Source organism: Trematomus bernacchii, unplaced genomic scaffold (assembly GCF_902827165.1).
Source record: "Trematomus bernacchii unplaced genomic scaffold, fTreBer1.1, whole genome shotgun sequence".
Classification (NCBI taxonomy): domain Eukaryota; kingdom Metazoa; phylum Chordata; class Actinopteri; order Perciformes; family Nototheniidae; genus Trematomus; species Trematomus bernacchii.
Genome location: NW_022987689.1, coordinates 6444500 through 6470336, shown reverse-complemented (window position 1 = coordinate 6470336; position 25837 = coordinate 6444500). Strand labels below are relative to the sequence as shown.

At 41.4% G+C, this 25837-nt stretch overlaps 3 protein-coding genes across 6 annotated transcripts in view; 1 reads left to right on the top strand and 2 right to left on the bottom strand.

Moving 5' to 3' along the window:
* Positions 1–3012, top strand: part of wu:fj49a02 (myomegalin) — a 51039-nt gene extending 48027 nt beyond the window's left edge. For all 4 annotated transcript variants that reach the window (XM_034137530.1, XM_034137529.1, XM_034137528.1 and 1 more), the window contains one exon: positions 156–3012. In XM_034137530.1, the coding sequence (XP_033993421.1) occupies positions 156–286 (131 nt within the window). In that variant the 3' untranslated portion in view covers positions 287–3012. The remainder of the gene's footprint in view (positions 1–155) is intronic.
* Positions 3013–3395: 383 nt separating this feature from the next.
* prkab2 (protein kinase, AMP-activated, beta 2 non-catalytic subunit) lies at positions 3396–9723 on the bottom strand. The gene is made up of 8 exons (XM_034138134.1): positions 9627–9723; positions 7276–7458; positions 7037–7188; positions 6831–6924; positions 6194–6305; positions 5937–6070; positions 5765–5833; positions 3396–5134 (listed from the first exon to the last, which is right to left on the bottom strand). The coding sequence occupies exons 2-8, from the start codon at positions 7432–7434 to the stop codon at positions 5057–5059; spliced, it is 798 nt and encodes a 265-aa protein (XP_033994025.1). The 5' UTR covers positions 7435–7458; positions 9627–9723; the 3' UTR covers positions 3396–5056.
* An 8642-nt stretch (positions 9724–18365) lies between these two features.
* Positions 18366–24557, bottom strand: LOC117488955 (calcium-binding mitochondrial carrier protein SCaMC-1-like). Its single transcript, XM_034138144.1, has 10 exons — positions 23953–24557; positions 23289–23415; positions 23060–23147; positions 22828–22939; positions 20667–20825; positions 20433–20585; positions 20201–20308; positions 19940–20107; positions 19617–19767; positions 18366–19002 (listed from the first exon to the last, which is right to left on the bottom strand). Exons 1-10 carry the CDS (start codon positions 24130–24132, stop codon positions 18821–18823), a joined length of 1428 nt encoding a protein of 475 aa, XP_033994035.1. The 5' UTR covers positions 24133–24557; the 3' UTR covers positions 18366–18820.
* Positions 24558–25837: the final 1280 nt, after the last annotated feature.

The following is a 25837-nucleotide window of genomic DNA, read 5'->3' as shown; positions in this document are numbered from 1 at the left end:
AGTGTGGTATTTTCTGATACAACTCTTGGCAAAATTGGTGTATGAGCTAAACTATTTCTTTAACATTTCACCTCGCACACAGTTTTCCTGTAACAGGAATGTTGAATAATAACTTGCATCCTGATTTCCCTCTCTCTTTCTGTCCATAAACCCAGATGAGGGCCCAGGAGGTTCTGCCAGAGAGCGGCCTGCTCATCGCAGTTTCCTGAAAATCAGCAGTGCTTCCGGAGCTGCAGCCAATCAACGTCCAGCAGCGAGGAAGCGCAGCAGCCAATGCCTGCTTTAGACTTTTAAAGAACCAGCCTCAACGCTACCACCTCTTACCTCTAACCTCTTATAGCCAAGATATAACACCCCCCAGCCTCTTTACAGCCCCCCGACACCAGCCTTTTTGTCCCACCAAGCCTCCGTCCCGCCATGAGAGTGCTTCCTCCCTCCTCCAGGCAATACGTGCGCAGTATAATCTGCACCTTGAGCCTTACCAAACTTCCTAAACCCCCAATTTTCTGACACTCTTCCCCTTCCCCCTCCATGTGTGATTGTCTTTGAGTGACACAGTTGGCAGTTTGCCTCGTCATGTGTGTGACAGAAGAAGGTGTTTGAAATGTGCCTCTGGTGGTTTAGTGACGTGCGTCCAACTGATGGAGCTGGTTGAAGATGCTCCTAGAAACTGATCTCAGAACAGGTGTCTGTTCTTAAACTGATTTTTGGTTTCATGGATTGTATTACAGAAACTTTCAGGATAATTAAACCTGATTTAGGCATTTTAAAATATAACATAACTTGCCAATTAAAACCATGAGTTTCCATAGTACACCCTGAGATCTGTATCTAAGAGCATCCTCTTTTGAGAGCCAGGCAGCCTGTGGACGGAAAAGATGTTCCTGCATGTTAAATCGTGGCTTGAGAGAGGAATTCTGTACACATGTACACACACATTTATATCTGTATGTGTGATCTAAAACGGCTCACTCAAAGACAACACTTCCTCAACTTCGACTGCCACAGAAATGCAAGTGTACTTCTCGTGGCGCTTTTAAGAACAAGGACTTTTTTTTTTTTTTGCAAATGCAATGCAAAGAACAATGACATCCACGATGTATCACTACACACAGTGGAGGAATGTAGAGGAGGTAGGCGATCGATGCGAAAAAAGTTGTGTACTAGCTGTACTGGTATTTGTGGAAGCTTCTGAATGCTAAGGGTTATGAATAGCAGAACAAAAGCCAGAAAAAGGTTCCATTTGAGTCACAAGCTATTTTAGGGTTCTAATGGTACGTTTTGGCATGTACCTACATTTGAAAAACGGAATACTTCAAAAACATGGGAGTAGATCGATCTGGTTGGTTGTGATTTCCTAAGCAAAATGTAGGATTGAAAACAAATTAACAACAGAGGTTAAAGTGCTGAAATGGAACCGGGCTAAACACGCGTATTCAAGCTCCTCAGTAGGAGTTCTCATACGAGCATGTGCAATAATGATGTTTCATGAATGATCATGCTGCACCGAGTTATTATTTAATATTTAGCTTGACACTGGATTATTAGTCACACTCTATATAACGTTAGGACACGCGTAGTGTTACGATTGTACTATTTACCAGAGTGTTGATGCATGACAGAGATTGTAAACACCTAAGCTATGGAACAGGGGATTGCCAATACTTGCCAAAGTTTAAACTTCTAACTTACAGTACTTTGACTTGCCTTATCCATGCGAATGACAAACCCAGGTCTGATCAGACCGCAGGGATACCGAGGTGTCTTCTTTTCAGAGAGCCTCCCGAACCACAGAGACGGTAACCGTTAGACAGATTGCTTAGTGTATTTCGAATTGTGTGACGGAAATTAGCTCCTTTTTTGGACCAAAACTCAACAGAGTGGATTTTTCCCACGTGGCCATATGCTATTGTCTTTATTTTATTTCTCTTGGTTCAGGCCGTCTCAGCATTCCCATGGCAATGGCAATATAGGTTATCAAGTTCTTATAGATGATGCAAACTTTGGCAGGCTACTGGTAGGACAATTGTTCTTTGATTCACTCACTCATAACAGTTCAAATTAAGTTTGATGTGTTCTTGCTGTACATTTGCCATTTTATGCTGTATATTACCTGCTGGTTCTGTTTAAACTTATGTGTGTGTGTGTGTATGTGTGTGTGTGTGCGCGCATGTGGGTTCCTGTGTGAGTGTGTGTGTGTGTTAAAAAACATCCAACATTTGCTTTTTGCAAAGTTGATTTTCTGGGTAGCTGTGCAATAGCTTTATATTATTTTGATGTTAAACATCATGGTATTACGAGTATGTTTGCTGCGTTGTTTGATTTATATGCATTGTGTCAATTTGTATCAATTAGTCACATAGGCTGTGTCTGATTAGAAACCACAAACTATGCCTTCATGATATCTAAGTCACTGATCACAATCATCACCTATAACAAAGCTCTGATAATGTTGCTTCGCTTGCCTTTATATTTAGCCTGAGAGCTGCAATCTGCTCTCAGCGGTCGAAATGAACTAGTGCTCGTCTACCTGAGATCTGCCAAATTAGGTTTTGTTTGCGCTCGAGTCTTAGGAAAAAGACTGAAGATGCCAAGTATTTTAATAGAGATAACAAGTTTGTTATTTCCTTTTTGAAATTTAAAGGGAAAGGTTTTGAAGAATTGTCTACTGTAAAAAGAAAAAGTCAGTGAAAGATTGTGAAACGTTGGATCCACAAAGCACCTTGTTGGAGCGTAAACAAAGCCTTTTTGCTATTTGTTATTAAGAAGGGAATCAAACAGCAGTTTGATGTTTTGTTGGTTCTGCGTTACGTGTGTATATAATGCTATTTGATTGGTGCAATTTTTATGTGGTTGGAAAGCAGCTTTTTCTGAGTTTGTGCATAAGGAACTAGGACACCGATACAGGACTTGTATAGATCCTGTCTCTGATGACAGTTAACCGTGTTGGAAAAAGTATTAGCAATGACAGATTTGGGGAAAGAATGAATAAAAAAAACACTTCAAAAAGTTTGTGTGGTTGACTTTTGGTTCTTGTTTTATATTAAATCCCCTTTAGCTTCTGCCTGGTAAATGTTTGGACCTTTATTCCTTAAAGAGTATCTGAGCAGGAAGACAACAGAATGATACACAGAGACCGTAAGCATGCCTTCATTTCAAGGTTATAGGGGCGTTCACACCAAGTACTTTTCCCACAATGTCAATTTGTCATTCTGGCTTTTGTAAAAAGAATATCTAAATGATTTCTCCAGAACCAAAAGCTGACAGGCATCAGGTCAAAAGCATACATTTTAAAGTATTGATATGGTACACATAAATAATCTTGTTTCATTAACCCAGAATACAGAATATGGCTTCTTACACTAGAAGAAGAAAAGAGTTAACTAGACAGAAACTATAGCGTGTCCTTTCTTTATTTGCAAACAAGTAAAACCTTGTACAGTGAATCATCACACTTGTTCTGCAAAGCTTTTTAAAAACATTCATGAAACGGTTGTAAAATTCAAGTTTTGGATTAAACGCCTCGTCCACGGCACTTGTCCACACTCCCTTATCGTGTCTGTAAGTCTTAAAAACTCTTCATGGCTAGGCTGAACATTCGCATAATACTTTTAGAGCATCTAGTTGAACACCAACAGGATTATGAAAGCCCCTTTTATTAGTCTGTATAGGGTAACAACTGTTAGGATACTGTACTTTAACTGCAGACAAACAGCATGACTTAACAAAAAACACTCTCAAAACCACCACAATTCAAAATATCTTAAATGGTTATCTGTTAAACACAGACAAGCAAACTTTGTACAACTTTAAATGTATGGCAAGTATCCAACCTCCTAGCCCTGTAAATACATCTGAAAGCGGTCAAACTGCTTCTGAATGTGCAGTGGATGTGTTGTATCCTCAAAATGTGCAGCCATTCGATACATGCAAACCATCAAGTTCAAACAGTTAGGTGTACACGGCTCTGTGTATGACTACACATGTAACAGACATATCCAATACATTCATAAATGATGAACAGAACTCAATACAGATGCACACACATATATAAAGCACTGTACGTCCATCAAATCTAAAGAAAGAAAAAAGCACATATTGGGTTGTACAATCCAGAGAAGCTACATTAAAGTAAAGAGTTGTCTGATGCGTATAGTTAAAAGCTTATATCAACACTCCTGCTCACAGGATGGTAAAGTGCTCGCAACATGTCAAGATAAAGGCAACAGCAGAACATAACCTTTGACCTCCACTCCCCATCAGGACAGTGGGCCATTGAAACAGACAAGTACTCATCTTTAGCGACCGTTACATTGACAAAACTGGTCTTGTTTATAGTTGAATTCACGTTGTAATTGCACTGAATAATGGTTAAATGCTGAGAAAGTCAATATAATGTAGCACATGTAACTACAACTGACAAAACAAGATGTTGTTCACTGGTTCCTCCCCATCCTATTCTTTATTATCATGTAAGAGGATACAGCAGCACGTTATTGCACTTTATGTTGAACTAATCTAAAGTCTGCTTTAGCACCTAGACACTGACCTATTCTCTACTGCATGCACCTTTCATAAACGCTGTCAAGTCAGTAGTTCAACACATTAAATCAGTTCAAGGAGGATATGATCACACAACACTTTGAAATCAAACTGTTACTCCACATCAAATCATTAAAATCACCAGTAAAGAAAGTGATGCTTCACAGATCTCCCTCCTTGTTTAACACGGACATGCATATATTCACAATGTGCAGCAAACACTCTATACACACAGTGATTTAGTCAGTCTCTGATCTGTCTGTAGAGTCGCAGGTAAAAGCCAGTGTATGTTTCCTCCTCTCTCTGAAGCCCTTCACACACACTAACTGTGTTCAGAGCCCTATGTAGACAGAAGTGCAGCTTTTTTTAAACACCAAGCCCCAGCTGCTGGCCTTCGCTCACCTGTAAACCTGTTTCAGTGCAAGGTTTGGCTAAATGTGATGAAACGGGGAATAAACAGCAGAATACAGACATGCTGCTCTCTAAAAGCACTGTGGAGCAATCAAGTTCAGGTTTAGATAGGCTTGTAGAGCAGAGAGGTGACGTATTTCTTCTTGTATCTGTGAGTAGCACTCAGCACCATTACTCCGTCCTGCAGACAGAAACACAGAAATACCGGCGGTGAAATAAACATCAGATGCTCCAGTTTGTGGAACTGCCAACTGGTCTATTCAGCATTAAAAAATACATACAAAAATACATTAAATGGTCATGAAAACAAGTATTTATTCAGTACTTTGCATGATTAGCATATTTAATACAACCATTCTGAACACGTGTGGTTGCTTTAGGAGTATACAACGTTTTCAAGGCTCAAATCCTTTGATTCTTTGTCAAAGAAACACAGTTTGACATGAAGGTTTGTTTCCACATTTGCTGGCTAAATATCTGCAAAAACTAAAAAACTAAAAAACTAAATAGGTCATGCAATTGATTCATGTTGAAAAAGAAAATTGAGATAAAATGTCATATCGATAGAGTTTTATAGCAACTCTGACAAACTTCTTGTGAGGTGAGGGGGATTTAAACCGCCTTAAGAGTTTTTTTTAGCCAATCACAACTTGTTAATCCACACTTTTTTTAAATTAGAATCAAAAACGTATATAATTAAGAACCTGACTTGGAAATGGAAAATGCTCTTGGGGAAAATGTGTATTGGATATGGTGCCAGTAACATCTGGACACATATGAGGAGTAGTTAAGCTGTTTGTGGGGAACCTACCTTAATGGAGAGAGCGTAAAGATGGTTGAGCATGACGTGGTTGGGTTCCGGCAGCAGGGCGGGGTCACACTGCAGAGAGAGAGAACATAAGGGTGAGGGTCCGAACAACAACAAGGTAAATCACATCGAGGTGTAAGCAGACTACAGTGGTATAGAAAGATAGGGCACTGACCGATATATTGGTGTCCTTGTTGAGTATGACTTGGAGGAGGTGGGGGGGGAGAATAGGGGGGGCTTTGAAGTGCTCCTCCGGTCTGAAGACGTACTGCTCCTGGCCGTAAGGACCTGGAGGGGAGCTGGACAGATCTGCAAACAAACACAGTTATTATAACTCTGCTGACAGGGCATCAGAGGCTAGGCTAAACTGTCCATAGTTCATTTTTAACCAGATTTAACTGTAGTGCGAGTACATCGAGGACATAAGCAGACCTGAGTCGGAGCTATCCAGAGAGTCGACATGCAGCGCGTCAAACACCTCAAAGTCAGACTTCTTCACCTGGATCAGGTTGTTGATGGTGCCCAGCTGACTGGTTACAACCGTCTGTGAAAGAGAAATGTTTCAAGAAGGTAATGATTAAGAATTTTTGTAATTATTATTATTTTACACTTAAACAAGACCTTTGAGCGATGGCTGTATGGTTGTTCTCAGAAAAACCAAGTCTAACGTTGCCATTTCGTAATAAATGATTTAACAGTACTAATTCCAAAAACAGCTAAATCTAGTGAGAAATACGCCAGCTTGGGGCTCAAAGCTTGACCTTCAGGCCTTCCTCTAAAGCCACTCCCCAAAATCACTTCTCAAAATGATCAATATGAACGCAAACCACAAACATTGCTATTGTTAGATGATATAGCATGGGGTAAGGACAATGCACTATGCATGCGACCCCCTACCACAGATACCAGGTTGATTTCTGGACTTTTGTCAGAGCATTCGATTTATTGGTTTCCATTGTTATATAAAGATTATTTAAATCAAAACGTTTCGAAAATACATGATCTAACGTAACTTTAAGGGAACAACTTTTAATGACATGACAATAAAATAAAAATGACACTGATGTACCTCTGAGGGATCATGAACCCACTGTCCATCTACAAAGAACTTGTACTGGTGCTCTCCTTCAGGCAGGTCCAGGATGGCTACGAAGTCATTATGGCTTTGGAGAAAAGAAAAAAAGAAAGTGTTTTAGTGCAGATGTGGTCGTTCCTCTGACCTAAGAATGCACTCAAATTTAAAGCAAGCTGCAGACCACAAGAAAACATGTTTACCTCTTATTGAGCGGTATCTTTGTGCCCCAGTTATTAAAGGAACCGGCTATGTAGACCTCCTTTCCCCCCCCAGCCCAGCGGATGACTGTGGGTCGAGCCTGAGGACCCGTTTTCACCTGGTCAGTGGGATCGGCTTCTTTCTCTCCTAACGGCTAAAAAAACATTGATTGATGTGTCAACTTTAATATATAAAAATGGCACAGAAATCTGAAAGGTATTCCTCGAGAGTACAGCAGTACCTTGGTCTCTGGCCCGTGGGTGTTGAAGATGTTGGGGTCGTCGGTGCTGTCCACCATCTTGCCGCTGTGCTCTTGGTCTTTGGGGCTGCCGCTGCTGTCGGAGCGTTGGGCCTTGGCTCCATGGCGATCTCCAGTCACCCGGTCACTAGTGTTTCCCATGATAACTCTCTATTTATGGTGCTCCTGGAAAGAAAACAGAGACTACTGTTCCTTTATAAGCTCTGTAAATGCAATAGGGAGCAACCACAATGTGAACTGGCTATTAGTAAATATTAATAATTCATAAAGGCTGAAGAACCATTATATATTTTGTTATGCACTTACTTGCTTAAAGGGCCCATGTCATGCTTTTCCGGTTATTACCCATCCCCTTGTGTGTTATGAAGGTTTTTATGCATGTAAACGGTCTGCAGAGTCAAAAACCCTCAAAGTACACCCTGTAGCGAGTAAAACTCTAACACAGAAAAGACCTGTCTATGCTGCCCCAGAACGCCTCGTTGGAGATTTCTAATTTTCCATTGTTTGCTTCCTGGGTTCTGTGATGTGTGAACACCCAAATCAACAACAAATGACCGGATTGGCCCAAATGGACCAATCCGCGGAGCACCTCACACACCAGTATCCCTTGGCTAACTAACAGGGAGTCTCCATTGACTTGCATAGAGCTCCCTGAACGCTGGTAATAGACGAGTTGGGATCGCGGAGAAATGCTCTCCGCAGACCCATTCTCACAGCGTTATAAACCTTTTTCTTACTCAATATCAAGCCACACGTATTGTTTTTACTTCGGCTGTGAGTGTTTGTGTGTGCTCAGGATGAGTTTCGCTTGTTCTCGCTGTATCGCCGACCCGGAAACCTGTCCGCTCCTCGCAGCAGCTCGCAACAGCGGCGAGCAGCAACGAGCCTCGCAAGGTCCCGACCAAACAGAGCACACTGGGCTCACAGGGAGGGGGGGGGCAGGAGCTCCAACAATCCGTTTAGGACAGAGAGTGAATACCTGGTGAATACACATACTATACAGAGATGCTGTATGAGAAACCAATGTGATTTTGGAAAATTTCACAATTTAAATCTATTCTAGTATACCTCAACAATGGAAATATGATCAGTAGAAATGGCCATGACATGGGACCTTTAATGTTAGACCAAAGCCATCACTGAAATGTGGTTCACCTTTAGCAGCTTTCACATTACAATAATGCTAATGTGTTAAAGTATCAGTTATATATTGGTCTCTCTGAAAGGGATTCTGTCGAACAAGTACCTTTCATTTACTTTAAATTATGACGCTAATACAGGGGTGTCCAAACTACAGCCTGGCTGCCAACTGTAGCCCGTCCATTTTTAACTGGCCCTCAGTTTATTCTAAAAGTATAATGGAATAAGGCCCACACCTGTAACTTGCACTTGACTTATAATGTTCTTCTTAAATATATGTACAAATATATGACAAAATATTCATGTGTTAGAAAGCCCATTTTTTTTTTTTTAAATGTAGTCAATTCAAGTTGATAACATTATCTAACAAATGTCTTAGTTGATAATCAAAAAAGCCCAATAACTTATTTGCATAACAAGCTAGAAATATACCCTTCCTATTTCTCCTTATTGTCTCCCCATGGCTGTTGTGTATTCTTTAAGCATATTCAATTATCAAGAACAATTAACCTGCATTTGATTGATTTTGCTAACCTATAACTATTAGCAATATACCTCACTTATAGTGAGGGGCCCAGCCTTTCGTATATGTTTCTGAATGTGGCCCTCAGTTAAAAAAAGCTGGACACCCCTATGCTAATACATTTGTACTTTTACTTAGGAAATCTTTTTGAATGCATGAATTGTAACATAGTACTTGTACACCGTGGTATGCTTTTCCAGTACTTCTCACATGATGCTAAAGGGCTTTCCAGAAAGGCTAAAAGGCTTATTGGAAAGTTGGACAGCTTCATACATAAGCGTGTGACTGGCACTGTCTGTGAACCTAAACCTGCCACAACACATCAGACTGCATCCAGTCAGATATAACAGCACCGCCCACTAGCTACTTAGCAAGCAACAAGTTATAACTTCCAAAATGTTAATATACAAGTTGGCCATGAATCAGAGCAGTAAGCCCCCATAGCATGCTAGCTGTAACCTAGCAGCGTGTCCCCTCTGCTGGTTCAGCTGTGCCCACCTCTGGTCACTTCGGCAGGGGAATATTTGTAGCTTACAGTTAGCTAGCTGCTAGCTGTCACTTTATAACAATTAGCTTACATCGCCGTATGTCTTACTTACAACATCAGTGTCGATTATGACAAGGCGACAAAAACTTTACCATGTAGTTACGATTGAGCGAATAAACTTACCAGTACCAGCTGATGTTTATTTTTAGTCTGTTTTCAGCGCAGGGGCAACCTCTTTACAACGACTGCAGCTCGGTGGAGCACCAGCTACAGTGTGCGGCTAGGGACAAATGCATGCTGCGTTCATGTAGATAAGAATACTCGGAAAAATGAGTTCCCCACTAGCAACATAGTAATTAGTGTACATCAGGTCGATAGACTGCTCGTACTGTTGATGGCGAGATGAAGCCTTATGAAGCTTTGAAGCTTTCCAGCCAATTGGTTCGCAAAAGGGTTCATCTCATGAGGCTTCATGGTGAGTGTATGTTTTGGTCATTGGATTTTCTTTTCACAAATGGATATTCAAAAACAAAAAACGACTGGATATTTAATTTTCGTTTTAAAATTCAAAAACCAAAATTGAAATACAAGGAGTTTTTCTTTATCATGGTCAAAAATGGATTTACTAAACTTAAAGGGGACCTATCATGCAAAATGCACTTTTGTACATCTTTTACACATGAATATGTGTCCCCGGTGTGTCAGGGAACTCACCAAGTGTCAGAAAACACAACCCTCTCTCTTTTCCTCCATACCCAAATCTCTAAAAACGGGGCTGCAACGGATCTGATACAGACTGATACAGATTTGAAATTTCTCTGACGTCAGGAACGAGGTAGAGATGGGCAAGTCCTGATTCATCCGGATCATTAACCCGGATCCTAGAAATGAGCTGGTCGTGACGAGTCTCCCCTCTCCATTAACCCGAGTCCTTGAGTCCCACACTTGGTGTGACGTACAAATTAAAACTATAAATTGCGTCACTCGCTACTCTCTTTATAACATGTAAAATCACATTACAACGTACCCCAGTCCATCTGCCTACCCTTTAGCAAGTATACAGGATAGCTGCCTGCCAGAAGTTATCGTTTGGCTCAGAGGAGGGGACACGGATCAGTGAAACTTCCTGCAGACTCGTGGGGACTCAGAGGAGCCGGCGGCTCCTAACCGTAACGCAGCCTACACACGGCGGCGTGCGTTGCCGCTTGGCGGTGGGCGTGTCTTAAGCTTGGGGAGTTTACGCGAGCAACGCGACCAACAACCAATCACATGAATCTCCCGTGTCTCTCCCCAAGGGCTGGAAAATGGAAGAAGTGACCAGAAAGTCGGGTTTGTCAGCTGGAAAAAGCGATGTCTATTATTTTAGGTACTAAACGAACGGGGGCTTGCAAAACCTTTAGCTGCTGCAGGACACAAGAGTTTGCGGAAACAAGACAGGAGTTGATCATTGGAAGGGGGGGTCTGTGTAAAGTTTGTGATGGGAAGGGGGGGGGTTCTGTTTGCAGCGAGGTAAAAAGGCTTTAAAAAGGCTCCCGTGTATGAATCTCACCATAGACATTAATGTCTAAAAAGCGATTTTTAATTAATGTCTATGGTGCTATTTTATGCAACATTGCATGGTGGCTAAATATACTGTCTATGCCTGCTGTCCATTCAAACGAAGTACACTGGATATAAACTCCCCAAACAGGCGAAAACCTACCAGTTTCACCCACTGTCTCTGCCACCTCCCTCCATGCCTGGCTCCTCCGGTTTGTATCCCGGTAGGTGAACAGGGACTGAAAGCACCGGGTGATTCCCTACCGCTACGATTATTTTCTCCTCCATTTTTTGGCATATGAGGAAATGAACTGCGGTCTGGCTCTCTCAGCATACACGCAGTTTGATTGGCTAGCGCTTGTACTGGCAGATTTGCATACGCGGGATTTGATTGGCTGACGCCTCCGCCTCAGCTTCAAAAGTAGAACATTGCTCTACTTTTGCAGCGAGCACCGCGAGAAAAGCTACGCTTTGCTCCCAGAATGCAGTTCGGCGAATCGTGACGTCACCCCATTCAAAGTGAATGGGCAGAAGCGTTGAAGCGTCAACGCACGCCGCCGTGTGTAGGGGCCGTAACGGACCGTCCACACAGCAGCGTTAAAAAAATCTTGGAGGTGGGCGTATCTGAAGCTTGGGGATTTTTTGCAAGCAAGGCACCAACAACCAATCACATGAATCTCCCGCCCCCGACATACGAAGCAAAAAAGTTTGAAGTAAACTGGATATAAACTCCCCAAACAGGCGAAAACATACCACTGTCTCTGCCACCTCCCTCCATGCCTGGCTCCTCCGGTTTATATCCCGGTAGGTAAATAGGGACTGGTCATAAAGCACCGGGTGATTCCCTACCGCTAATTTCTCCTCCATTTTTTGGAATATGAGGAAATGACCTGCGGTATGTCTCTCCCAGCATACACGCCGTTTGATTGGCTAGAGCTTGAACTGTCAGATTTGCGTACACAGGATTTGATTGGCTGACGCTTCCACCTCAGCCTCAAAAGTTGAACATTGTTCAACTTTGAATCCTAAAAATCCTGAAAATCTCCGCTCGCCTGCCCACAATGCAGTTCGGCGAAAAGTGAGGGAAAGTGACGTCACCCCATTCAAAGTGAATGGGCAGAAGCGTTTCAAGATTTTTTAACGCTGCTGTGTGGACGGTCCGTAATAGCATAGCAGATCCAGCGATCCATACTCGTCATGTGCATGAGCATAGCCCCTCCTCCAGCACCCGGCTCCCGCGCTATATTATGCACGAGTCAACAGCAGACTCGCAGATTCGCAAATCCTGACTCGCTGTGCAACACACAGCAGAGCAGACTCGTGCGGACTCGGAGCCGTATATAGCAGCAGATCCAGAGATCCAGCAGACTCGTCCTCATGCACGAGTCAACAGCAGACTCAGATTTGCCAAATCGCAAAATAACCCTTTTTTTTGTGATCAACATTTTTTATTAAAGCAAAATACACTGTGTAGCGGAGGTTAATATAACGTCAGTTTAATAGATAGATAGATAGATAGATAGTACTTTATTGATCCCAAATTGGGAAATTGTTGTTGTTACAGCAGCATAAAAGGCATTTTACAATAAAACAAAACTACAAAATATACAAGAATAGAAATAAAAATAAAATATAAAATATACATGTCGAAATAGAAAATATACATGTAGATATTATATATATATTCAAAATATATGGAATAATAATATGCTCGTGAAATGCAACAACTTTTCGGTTTCACCGATAGGATTTCTACGGTCTTGGTGATGCTGACTCATATGACTCAAATGACTCGTATGATCCGGATCTCTTCAATGACTGACTCAGAAGACCCTGAGTCCGTAAAAGGATCCGGATTTGCCATCTCTAGAACGAGGAGCTCCGCCTATATGGCCAACTCTCCACCTATCAGGGGAATGAGAGGTTGCCGTGGCATGTAACAGCATGGTAACATGACGCTCGTGCCTCGCCCCCCTCCTTTGCAGGGGGGCATGGTCAGCTGCAGCTCATGCAAAGACAGGGCTGGAGGAGAGCAAATAGAGCGAAATGAGGCATGGCTAAAATGCATGATCTGTTTGGTATTTTGAAAAAAAAAAGTATAAATATACCTTATATAGGTATGGCCCTACATTATATTATTCAAATATAGCATGATAGGTCCACTTTAAAAAACGGGATGATTTTCATTTTCTACTTCTCAAAACAAAAAATAAAATCACTAGAAAACAGAAACAAATAAACTACCGTTTTTTCATATTCTGCTACCGGAAGTTACCTTACAAAATAAGAGCGCAGATGAGGACGGTCAATCTGTGTATCTAACGGTCCATTTGTTTTCACAACGAAAACAGCCAAGACACATATTGAGCCCAGAAAATGAATGTTATTAAGGGCTGTAAATATAATAGGCCTATGTCTAAAATGGACAACATTGTTAGGAGATTTAAACTATACAGCAATTCTGCACTGCGGTCAACTCAGCCGTCTCTCGAGTTTGTTATTATTTTTTCTGCCATTAGTTCTTCATGAGATTGACACTGTTGGACTCAATGGCTCTCTAGATAAAGGGCATTTTATGGTTGCTTGTATTATCCTCAGATAGTGGTTTGTTTTAATAAATATTGCAAAGAAGGGCTCCAAAAAAGGCATATATATATATATAACCTGGCCGGCTTAACCAGTGTGCATTTCTTCAAGCACCACATGATTCATAGTTTATAAAGTACAATTCTGGGCCATTGATTGTGTCATTTCTCCAAACACATACAGTAAAAATGCCTGTTTTGAAGCCTTCAAATGGTGCAGGAAAAGGACTTTACATTGTATTATACTTAAAGACAGGACTATTCAGTTAAGAGAAGAGAAAAAAGGAAAGAAAACTGTTATAATGGGTGATGTAACATTAATGACAGACATAATATGAGGTCCTTGGCACTCAGACTCTAGAGGGGTCATTTTGTGATCATGGGGCATCACCCTTGTATACAGCATCAGGACAATATCATATGGAGTCAGACACTGGAAGTGTTTTGGAGGCATTGACTGGGACTGATGGAAGGATGAGGCTGATGAGACTGAAAAATCTGCGAGGAACAAATTAGCGTCAGAGGAATAGTTATATATTAAAAGACAGCAGCATCATAAGAGGGCAACCATGTGACAGAGTTTGTCAATGTGCTGAAGGATATTTGTGACCCGCTATCAGGCCAGTCTCTAAAGACTTTCCAAGGTGTAAAAATGCTGCTGCCGGAGTACTGACTGGAAGTATTGCTGATATCATGTCTACCATCCTCTTAAAATACTCTGTCCAACAATATCAGTCTCAGGAAGAAAGGGTTTTTAACGCTTAATAAAAGAAAAACATGCATTCTTGTACTCGGGAGGGGACATTGACAGAGGATTACTGGAAAAGTACACAGTAAGTACTTCATAGTACTTGTGGGGGTAGTTTCAGTATTACTGAGTCCAACAGGATCAATCTCACGAAGAACTAATGGCAACAAAAAAGAATTCCCTCATCAAACTTAGCAGAAGTGGCTTGATTTTGTTCTCAGCAGGGGACTTTGACAGAGGATTTCTCAAAAAGTACACAGTAAACTTACTTCAATGTATTGTTAGTAGTAGGCTAACTAATACAAAGTCAAACAGTATCAATTTCATTAAGAACTAATGGTAAAATTGTCTTTTTATCATTCACCCAAGTTCCCATCAGCAAAAACACGTCGGTTTGCTATCCTGGCTCCAAAATGGTGGAATGAGCTCCCCATTGAAATCAGGACAGCAGAAAGCCTACACATCTTACGGCGCAGACTGAAAACACACCTCTTTCGACTCCACTTCGAGCGATAGAATTACTAACAAAGAATTTCTAACAAAGCACTTATATACTAATAAAGGACTGGCTTATCTAAAGCCAGTTGAGTAGCACTTGAAATGTTTTGGCTCTATGAAACCTGATGTACTTATATGATTCTGTTTTCTTCAAGTTTGTATCTTCTTGGTCGAATGCACTTATTGTAAGTCGCTTTGGATAAAAGCGTCAGCTAAATGCAATGTAATGTAATGTAATGTAATTCATCAAAGATAGCAGATAAACATGCATGATGTACTATTTGACAGAGGATTACTCACAAAGTACACAGTAAAAGTACTTAATTTCATTTCTGGTAGCAGTCAAACTAGTACCGAGTCCAACAGTGTCAGTTTTATTAAGAACTTGTGGTAAAAAATATTTGTATCACTCATTGAATATAGCAGAGCTCTGTCCCACTTGTGGCACAAACATACTCTTGAGTTTTTTTACCACAAGTTCTTAATAAAACTAACACTGTTGGACTCGGTACTAGTTTGACTGCGACTGCTACCAGAAATGAAATTAAGTACTTTTACTGTGTACTTTTTGAGCAATCCTCTGTCAAAGTCCCCTCCATAGTAGCCTACATAATGCATGTTTATCTGCTATCTTTGATGAGTGATAAAAAGACAATTTTACCATTAGTTCTTAATGAAATTGATACTGTTTGACTTTGTATTAGCTAGCCTACGCTACTACTAACAATACATTGAAGTAATTTTACTGTGTACTTTTTGAGTAATCCTCTGTCAAATTCCCCTGCTGAGAACAAAATCAAGCCACTTCTGCTCTAGTATGTTTGTGTGGGACAATGTGGGACATGTAAATGCAATGTCGACGCGTGAACTGTCAACGGGGGGTGGAGAGACACTATGGACGCTCGTGAACTGTCCGCGGGGGGGGGGGGGGGGGGGGGGGGGACATCTGGTCACCCTAGACGGCTGGGTTGACCGCAGTGCAGAATCGCCGTAGGCTTTATAGTTACTTTAAATCTCCTAACAATGTTGTCCATTTTAGACATACAGTAGGCCTATTATATTTACAGCCCTTAATAACATTCATTTTCTGGGCTCAATATGTGTCTTGGCTGTTTTCGTTGTGAAAACAAATGGACTGTTAGATACACAGGGTGTTTCTCAATCGCGAGTAAAGCTGCTTCAGAGCCACTATTTCAAGCATACTACGTCATCGAGTGCCGCCGAAGTACTGTTCCAATCTCCAGCATACTTGGAAATCTACCGAGCCCGGCGTACTCCGTTTGGAGAAATATCGAGTGTGCACATGAGTAGACTTCGCGGTGTTAAAATCCCCACAATGCTTTGCGCACGGACCAATTTCCCCAAATCTGTGGCGGAAGATGTAAGGCGGGGCCTCTCATATGACGCACACCTGCACACTTGCTAGCGTGTTCCTCTCTTTGTTTTCCGAATGTCAGGAAGTATTCTTGACTCGCTTCTGAAGCAAGATGCTCGGCAGACATGTGTTACCAAGCAAGCGTACTCGCGATTGAGAAACACCCACAGATTGACCGTCCTCATCTGCGCTCTTATTTTGTAAGGTAACTTCCGGTAGCAGAATATGAAAAAACGGTAGTTTATTTGTTTCTGTTTTCTATTGATTTAATGTTTTGTTTTGAGAAGTAGAAAATGAAAATCATCCCGTTTTTTAAGTTTAGTAAATCCATTTTTGACCATGATAAAGAAAAACGCCTTGTATTTCAATTTTGGTTTTTCAATTTTAAAACGAAAATCAAATAGGCCTATCCAGCGCCATATAGATAGATAGATATTCTATTATACGGCTCTGGGCCTATCCAGTCGTTTTTTGTTTTTGAATATCCATTTTTTTAAAGAAAATCCAACCTAACCTAACCCTTCATCATGGGCTTCATTTGAACACAAACCCCCCTGTTGGTCAAAGTGTGTAAAACAGGCAGATTTGACATCTCAACAGTGTGCTCTATCTCCTACCGAGTTCCCAATGAGTAAAGCCTTAGAATAACTCTGAACAACCAACATAAAATCACATTTTCATGTTAACAATATTGTATTTATTCCAGTTTAATGATTGTGATTGAAAAGCCTAAGGAGGCTGGTAAACATTGCAAAGAGGGATTTGTATTCCTTAATAATATTCGTAAACTTAACCATGTTGTAGCCTGAGAAAGGCTAAACCATATAAAAGAATACATTTATTAACTACATTATCTCATTTAGCTGTAGCTTTTATAAACAAAACAAAAGACTTATTGACCAGTCGTTGAACCAGGGACCTTGCGGTTGTAAGTCAACTGCTTTCCAGCTGAGTGAACTGTCACCGCCCAGAGCCTCAACGCTGCGGGGAAACGGTGTCCCGAACGTCCCGATGGCCAGTCCGCCCCTGCATCCATGGGTAATATGAGCGTTGTGGTTCAACCGATCTAAAGCACTTTCTGAAGCAGTCACGTGGTATTGAGGGGCAGCGAGGCTTCGTTTGTCATCGGTGACGTCACTGGCCCAAAACGATCAGTCTGACAGGAGAGGACTCTCCTCCAGGAGTTGTTGTAGAAACAACTCCTTATGTACGTTAGCATAGCTAGCTAACCAGATGCTAACAACCGGAGCGGCGCTCCGGCAGCACTACACCCCTGGTTCTAAGGGACATGTTGATGTCGTGATGGGTTGACACTGACAGCATGTCGAGGATAACATCGTATGTATATCCTTCGTTCAAATATTCCCTTAAGATTTCCATCTCTTCTTCCATTCTTTCCAACTCAGTTTAAAATTCGTGAAGAAACAGCTGAACAGTACCAAACAGGAAATACGTGGTGCTGTCGGCCGGGTGCCGACCAATCACGAAGCGTAATTTCTTGACTGGCAACAAAAACAACCAATCACAGCAGTGCTTCTCTGGCTGGCTCTGTCCAATCACAAACAAGAAGTGTTCTCCCTAAAGGAATACCCTTTCCGTAAAATGTGAAATGCTGTAGCGTTTTCTGAAATGCTGTAGTGTTTTTTGAAATGTCGTTATGTTTTATGAAATGTTGAAGTGTTTTGTGAAATGTTGTTTTGACTTGCACTTCAGGGCCACCGTAGAAGTGACACAGGACAAAACATACTCCTAGCAAGTATTTCAATCACAACGTCCAGTTATTACTATTTTAAATTGTTACCATGCATCGTTGTAGTACCCATCATAACAGTTCATAAATGCATTGTGTATAAGTATATATAGTAAATTCACATATATTAATGCCAGAAAGTTCACATTGTGTGGCTGTAAGGCACATTTAAACTATCTCTCAAATCACACACAGATTTAGTTATTTTCACAAGATGCATTGTCTTCATGCTCAGTGTTCCAGTGTTAACAGGTTATTGATTTTTCAGCTGACTGGAGGCACTCTATAGGCAGGTGTTTACAACTTATAGAAGTTGTAAATGACCCCTAAAGGCTGTGGACTTAAACATTTAAAGTGGCGTAGTGTCATTTTACCATTATAAAAGACAATTATGTCTGCTGTTAAGCCTCATTGAATAAGCTCCAGCTTCTCTGAAGAAAATATTTATTTTGTTATCAAAAAGCACCACATTGTGTCCCATTGATATTCCATTTTGATCAGGCATTCCATTTAAAGAGTAACAGTACAATGAATTTGCTAACTGAAGATGCGTTGTTTTTGTTTGCGTTGATGCTAATGTTATGTATGTATCAATTACGTTACGTTTTTTATGTGTGAAATATTCTTTTGGACAGTGTACATACTTAGGGAGTGCATTATGTGTAACATTCGAATAATAATTAAAGCATGCTCAGCACAAACGATACATGCTTTAGCTAATTATAGACCACCATTAGGATACATACAGTTTTCCATCCGCTGAACTCCTGTTCCAGCTCGCGGAAGTCATGCTCTGTATGTCTGTCTGTATTTCTGGAGTTATTACAGTCATTTTCAAGTCCAATAATTAAGTTAATGTTCTTTTTTCATTGGCTTCCAGGGTCATTTGGAAATTCCTAAGCCAGTCTTCATGTACTCGTAAACAACATAGCTGATGCTGACAGCAGGAATTACTTTCATGAAGTTTGGCAGGATGCCTCGGTAGAGTCCAAAAAAGCCGTCTTTGGCTACGATCTTCTTCATCAGATTGCTCATGGAGGGCTGGTCTGTTGTATCCAGAGACGCTGCAGAGAAAAAGGTAAGTTAGGGAGGCGGTGCTGCATCTGAAAGATTTTTACTCTGGTGCTGTATGCTAAAAGATAGCCCACTTATTATGTGACTTATAACTCAAGTGTATGTGACCAGAATATATTGGGTGCCTTCACAGAGTTTGGTCAGCACATTAACAACGCAATAATTATGAAAAGTATAATGCACTGTGTAATTACGTAAGGCTGAAAAGATGAATGGAAATATATCGAATTTGCAATATGGACAAATGCAGTATTTTAATCCGAGGGTGCGCAATATTATTATTTATCATAAGACAAAATATGAGTGAAAATAAATTAAGTATTGTGGTGCTGGGGAGATGTTCCACCCTAACAAACTGATTATTCTACTGTACTTATAAAAAACTATATGTTTGATACAGATCCTTGCAGAAAATCTCACCAACAAGTAGTTTATTTTTAAGAAAATGTATGCAAAAATTAGCATTCCCTCCAATACCGTGGACCATATCGCAATTGCAAGATCAGTCATAAATCACAATTATATATTCTTACAAATTGTAAAGACCTAAATGATGTGCTATATAGGTTTTGTCGTCACGGTCATCAAATGCAGATGAGTTTACCTTGTGCCTGCATCCGTGTGCGCACCAGTGCGAGGGGATAGCTGGCCAGCTGTCCGCAGGTGCTGGAGATGGTGCCGCAGGCCACCAGCACCAGAACTCCAGGGTTAGCTGAGTCTTTGGTGTGATGCGTCAACCACGTGTTCTTTAGAGTCTGAAACACAGTAAAGAGATGAATTGAAAACCATCAGCATAGAACTCCACAATTACTTTATAATATAAGATGAACTGGTGCATATAATTAAATTAATTAAACAAAGTGCACTCACTAACACACTGTTTTGAAATATCACAAAGGAGAAAAATAAATCACAAATCCTGCATACCTCATAAACAGCGAGGTCTATCCCAGCGTAGGGGATTATGCCCACTAAGTTTGGGACGTAGCCCTTGTAGAAAGCCATGATTCCCTCCTTCCTCAGGATCTTCTTGGCACAATCAAACATTCCTGTATATTGGCCAGTTTTCCCAAGGGTCAGTCTAGTTTTCAATACCTTAGACAGAGAAATCACGAAAGAATAAAAACTTTGGAATATTCTTTTTTTATTTCTGTGGTATTTTCAAGTTTTGGTGAAAAGCTGTCTCACCTCCATGGGGTAGATGGATGTCTGTGCGGTGGCTCCGGCCAGAGAGCCAGCTACAAACCTCTTGTGTGTCGCAATCTTCTGGCCCTCTGATGACAACAACTTCTTATACTACAGAACACATTTAAATGGAAAAAAATAAAGGATTTTTATAAATATTTATAATGTTATAAAACTGTGATGAATACCATCAAAATATATATATGGTAAATTGAATTTGCATTTTAGAGCTTACTTGTTCATATGCCATGAATTTGATAGCTGTCTCTGGTGCGATCTTTAAAACATTGGTCCCATTTCCCCTCCACAGTGAGGACAGACCTCCCTCTTTGATCATCCGACTGAAGCCCCCCACCAGGCTTATGGGGTTAGTCTTAGAAGAATGAACCTGCAGAACAAATATATGAGGTTACATATATTTCCCCTAGGCGAAATATACATTTGTCAAATGTTCTTTAATATATTTCACCTGCATGAAGACCTTCATTCTGTCCAGAGGGGCAGTCCCAGTGCGAGAGATGGCCCCTGCCACGGCCCCCGCAGCAAGCTGCTTCCACCATCGACCTGAGCTCTTCTCCTCCTCTGTGAACTCATCTGGGATGGCAAGACTGTCCCCTATGTCCAGCACCTAGTTAAACACATCTGCTGAAATCACTTTGGGTTGTCAGCTTATGGCCATAACAAATAGAGTAAAAAGTTTCTTATATTATTATTTTGGCCTTGAGATTGTTTCTCTTTCAGGAAGGGCACATGTCACATAAGCTTGGGTGGTTGTCAATGTGACAAAAAAAACGTAAAATGCCTACAAGCACTTCTCCTTTTGAGGTCTATTGTCTCAGTGATGCAGCAATCGTTTTTACATGCTTGCCAAATAACCTATACACTGGAGAAGGAAGTATTTGCAGAACTTGAATGTTAGGTTTCACCATGGAAGTTAACACACTAAAAGCATACAATGCTTATTTTCTTTGACTTTTGGCTCAACTTGTTAAAGGTGGGGTAGGTAATTTTGGAGAAACCAGCTTGAGTGTGCTAGAATTTGAAAATACACAGCCGGAAAAAATCTCCCACTTCCTTACAGAGCCCCTCCTCCAACACACACAAACGCGCACATGACCAATGAGGGCACGAGATAAGTTTGTGCACAGATGGAAGGCTGACAGGCAGGTAGGCCATCCAGTTATTTTAGCCGGGCCGGATTTTGGAAATTGGTCCGTGCGCAAAGCATTGTGGGGAAGACCGCGGAGGATACACATGTCCAGCCTCGAAATTTCCCGCAACGAAGGACGCCGGCCTCGGTAGAATTCCAAGGATCCTGGACATTGGAACAGTCCTTCGGCGGGACTCGATGCATCCTTGAAAATAGTGGCTCTGGAGGAGCCTTCCTCGACATTGAGAAACACCCATGGTTCCTGCTAGTGACAAAAACAGTGGCACTTTAATGCGCTCCATAGGGATACACAGACGCTAACACAGCTAGCTTTGTGTCCTGCAGTCACAACTATGGCATGTGTTTGGTATGAGAATGCATTTTGGACTGGTGTTGTTACCTTATGGCGCGTTTCCACTACACGGCCTCGCTCGGCCCCGCTCGGTATGGCTGGGCCTCATTAGGACTGGCTCACTTTATGGCGCATTTCCATTACAGTTTAGGAACTGGGGCAGTATCTATAGTAACGCAGTGTAGGCGGAGCCGTGACGTGATCTTCAGAGGACCCCAGAAAAACAACACAGCCGTTAGCTGTTAGCACTCAGAGCTCACAGCTCCTCATATATGTTCAGAAACTAGACAAAAGTTAAACAAGTACAAACCACAGACTGCCTGTGTCATGGTGAATACAGTCGCTGCTTTATTTATGTCTGTATAGGCCGTTGTTGTGAGTGTGGACGGTCGGAGCATATACTGCGTTAGCTTAGCCAATCTCCATTTAGAAAACAAGCATTTTAAAAGGTTTTTCCCCTGCCGTCTGTCTGCAGACTTGACAAAGCATTAATTCATGGTTTTTACTAACCGGTATCAGTATGTTGTTACTTCGGCATCATTTTGAAACGTGTATTACAATTAAATCACGGTCAAATATGTCCATCTTGTTGTAGTTGTTGCCCCCTTGCCAGCGACGCTCTCTCTAGTTTAGCATACTCAGCCCGACTCAGCCTCGTTGTCTCTGGCCCTGGACCCACGATTTTATGAGGCCAGAAAAACTGTGAATTAGGACCCGCCGGCCGGTACTAGGCCATGTGGAAACGCAACCAAAGATGGGCCGCTGACGTCACAGCCCTCTTAAACCGGGCTGCGGGCTGTAGTGGAAACGCGCCATTAGAGACCATAAATATGCAGTGCATTGAAGAGACATTTAGATACAAAAGAGAGGATTATGGTTTGCTCACGAAGGAGCAAATATCTCGACAATGACATCTTTATTTGCGAAGATGTGGAGGAGCAAGCCGAAGCAAACACTGTGTGCTGCTGTGACCTAATTATGTTGGAAACTCTAATCTTATGAAGCTGCAGAGAAAAAGTGTAATGCAGAAATAGCCCATACCATCTTAAACAGGAGAACTAGACATCATGTGATTAATTTCACTGCACTCGTCTGCAGAATGTGTTTCTGTGTGTATTTGCCCCATACCGAGGAGTGTTTCCAGTGGCGTATGATCTCTTCCAGGTTGTGAGCAGGGCATAACAGGAAGTGTTCTCTCCACTCGTTCCAGTCCACCATCATCGTCCCATCAATGTCCATACTAGGGAAACACACAGAAACCTTTTAATCTATGACTGAGCTTTCAGATTACACACAGGCAAACATCTTGGCAACACCCTAAATAAAAACATGTTACAGTGGATTGAAGTGAAGGCCAAACCTCTGTAATATTTTCAGGGCATTCTCTTTGCTGACATCCAGGCCCAGCTCTGCAAGGGACTGCTGGATCTCTGAGGCATCAATGCGCCCTGACACAACATAAAAACTCAACTCAGACAAGCTGCAGTGTAAACAAAGAATGTGTGGTATTGTAAACATTCAATGGCATGTCTGCTGACACCGCATGTGAGAACTTGTGCCAAGTATTTTTATATTGAGGAAGCTCCTACCATCGTTGTTTCTGTCCAGGCTCTTGAATGTGAGCCGCAGCTTCTTCTCGTGCTCTTTCAGATAGTTGCTGAACTCGTTGAAGTCGAGACTCCCATCATTGTTCTGATCCCCAGACGACACGATTTTCTGCAGAGAAGAGATCAAATCCATGAGCGGTTCTAGGGTGGGGGGTGGCTGGCTCAACAGGGTCCAGTGCCCATGTAACACTGAGCTTGGAACCCCCTGTGGCCCCCCTCCAAAAGAGAAATTATGATAATGCAATTTCTGATAGTGTTGCAGCAAAGACTGTGGGTCGAAAATAACAGTAAATGTTTTTGTTTTTTAATAATATAATAAGATAAAACTGTAAATCAGTCATTGACTCCATTTCTGTTACTAAAACTAACACCAATAATGGTATTTTAAGTTTTTTTGTGGGCTATGACTTTATACTGAATTTAAAATGTTGCAATCTTGACCTACTGGCCCCAGCTTTGCCCCCCCAATTAGCATGGCATAGAACCGCCCCTGATCAAATCAAATGGTTCATTTCCCTCTTCCAGTTGCACAAGTCACGCACACACACAGACAGACATGGACACTACTTATGAATGCTATGCAAAACAGGCAGGCCAAGCTCTGAAACTCTTCCCTCCTCACAGGACCCCAAACAAGTCTCCCTACCTGTGCGGCTCCCTGGCGAAATATGCCCATTGCCTTGAGGCCCGCTCGTAATTCAGCGACGTCCACCCTCCCATCTTTATTGGCATCAAGCTTCTCGAATAAGTCCTGGTATGACCTCTTGCTGTCGGCATCCCAGCAGTGCGCATTTGATAGTAAAAGCGTCCGTATCGTTGGATACATTGTGGAGCTAATGAGGGAGCAGCAGTCGAGACGAGTCGCCCGTTCTGCAGTCAGGATCTGGTTATAAATCCATATTGAAAATCATCAATCAACCCTGCTGAAATCCAGATGTGAGCTCGGCTTTTGCGTTTAAAAAAGAGTTTGCAGGCACTATATGTTGCACTGTCCCGTGCAGAGGTGTTACTTCGCAACGTATCAGGCGAACTGCAGTAATCGTGGGCGGAGCAAGGCTACGTAGCGACAGCAGGGTGTTTTCTACGGAAAAGCAGGAAAGATGGAAAGTAGAAATGTGACGAAATAAATAAACCCCGCATTACTCGGGTAATCCGCTTAATGCTTCTAATGGTGAACATCCCCATCTGTTTTTTCGCTCCTGCTTCATCTGATGCTTCATGTTGCGGAAATGTTATCTCTACATCTAGCAGGACGTGTCAGTAGAGGGAAACACGCAGCGTTGTATTTCCTATAGCGCATTGCCGATGAGCGCCACTAGAGGGCGCTGTTCTTCACACAGGAGCAGGTGCTGTCAGGAAAGTGAGTCAGGGTCCATCTGTGTGTATCATCACTGGGCCCCTAAATATGTGGTGGGTTTTACTGACTGTCAGAGGTGTTTATATTAAGCGTCATAATAACACACTTTATTTGTGTAGCCAATTTCATGTAATAAATGCAGCAGTGCTTTACAATAAGGGAAAATAGACACAGAATAAAAAAACAAGGGATCAAACTTGGAAAATAAAGCAAACTTTCAAATAACAGGAAGAACAAAGATTGAAATAGAATAAATATAATGCTACACATAAGATGGAAAATAAAACCCACTGAATAACAGTATTAGTAGAAATAAAATCTAAATTACTTATGCAGATTAATGTAATGAAGTATAGAGTGAAATGAAGAGAAAGCACAATATGTAAAGTCCAAGTACCCAAAATGTGTACTTAAGTTCAATATTCAATTAGTAACATGATGCCACTTCTGTGCATTTATCATAGACTTAATGTACAGATTGTTTTAGATTAACCTACACAACAGTATATAAAGTGGATAACATTTGAGCCAGCCTGCTAAAACATTAAAATGTTGCCTACATATATATTCTTTATTCTTCAATTCAAAGTATGTTCAAACAAATTTAAACCAAAAAATTAATGAAGTTATAAATAAGACGAGTTACTTTATCATTAATTTAAAGCCCAATGTGACATGTCACATTTCAGATATTTGACACTACGGGGGGTTACTTGTGTAACACTTTAAATGTGTTCTATGTGGTCTATTTAGTCTAAATTATGTTCCCCTTAATTTCCCCAAAAGTAGAAATGGGTCCGGGTTCTTATGGGTTAAGCATAATGCTTTACTGAATATTCAATGGAATGTATGGCTTATTACCTTCTTTTCAATTACAGATAACAAACATAGGATAATTAAAAAGTATGTTGATTGATAGTATTTAAAAGTGTTATTCCTGAGTGGCCATGTGCTTATTTAGCATGTCTTCCATAAGAGCCGAATGGCTCTGGGTCACATGCCTGCTGAATAGTATATTATCCCTTCTGTTTATTGGAACCACTTCTCCTAAACACTTCAGTGGTCAGGGTAATAGGTTCACTTTAGGGCATTAAATATGAATGAGTTTCAGAAGTGAAGTACAGGCTACAACTGTTACAATCGTGACCTGGGTATTTCTCCTTTCTCCAGGCCT

What these genes read in the sequence shown, in the direction of transcription:
- prkab2 (XM_034138134.1), bottom strand. Translation starts at nt 7,434, where the DNA reads ATGGGAAACACTAGTGACCGGGTGACTGGAGATCGCCATGGAGCCAAG. An exon ending in CCCACGGGCCAGAGACCAAG is followed by an intron (nt 7,189 to 7,275) that starts GTACTGCTGTAC and finishes ATGTTTTTTTAG; the next exon opens with CCGTTAGGAGAGAAAGAAGC. An exon ending in AAGATACCGCTCAATAAGAG is followed by an intron (nt 6,925 to 7,036) that starts GTAAACATGTTT and finishes TTTTCTCCAAAG; the next exon opens with CCATAATGACTTCGTAGCCA.
- LOC117488955 (XM_034138144.1), bottom strand. Translation starts at nt 24,132, where the DNA reads ATGTATCCAACGATACGGACGCTTTTACTATCAAATGCGCACTGCTGG. An exon ending in CCTGGACAGAAACAACGATG is followed by an intron (nt 23,148 to 23,288) that starts GTAGGAGCTTCC and finishes ATGTTGTGTCAG; the next exon opens with GGCGCATTGATGCCTCAGAG. An exon ending in GAATGAAGGTCTTCATGCAG is followed by an intron (nt 20,586 to 20,666) that starts GTGAAATATATT and finishes TTTGTTCTGCAG; the next exon opens with GTTCATTCTTCTAAGACTAA.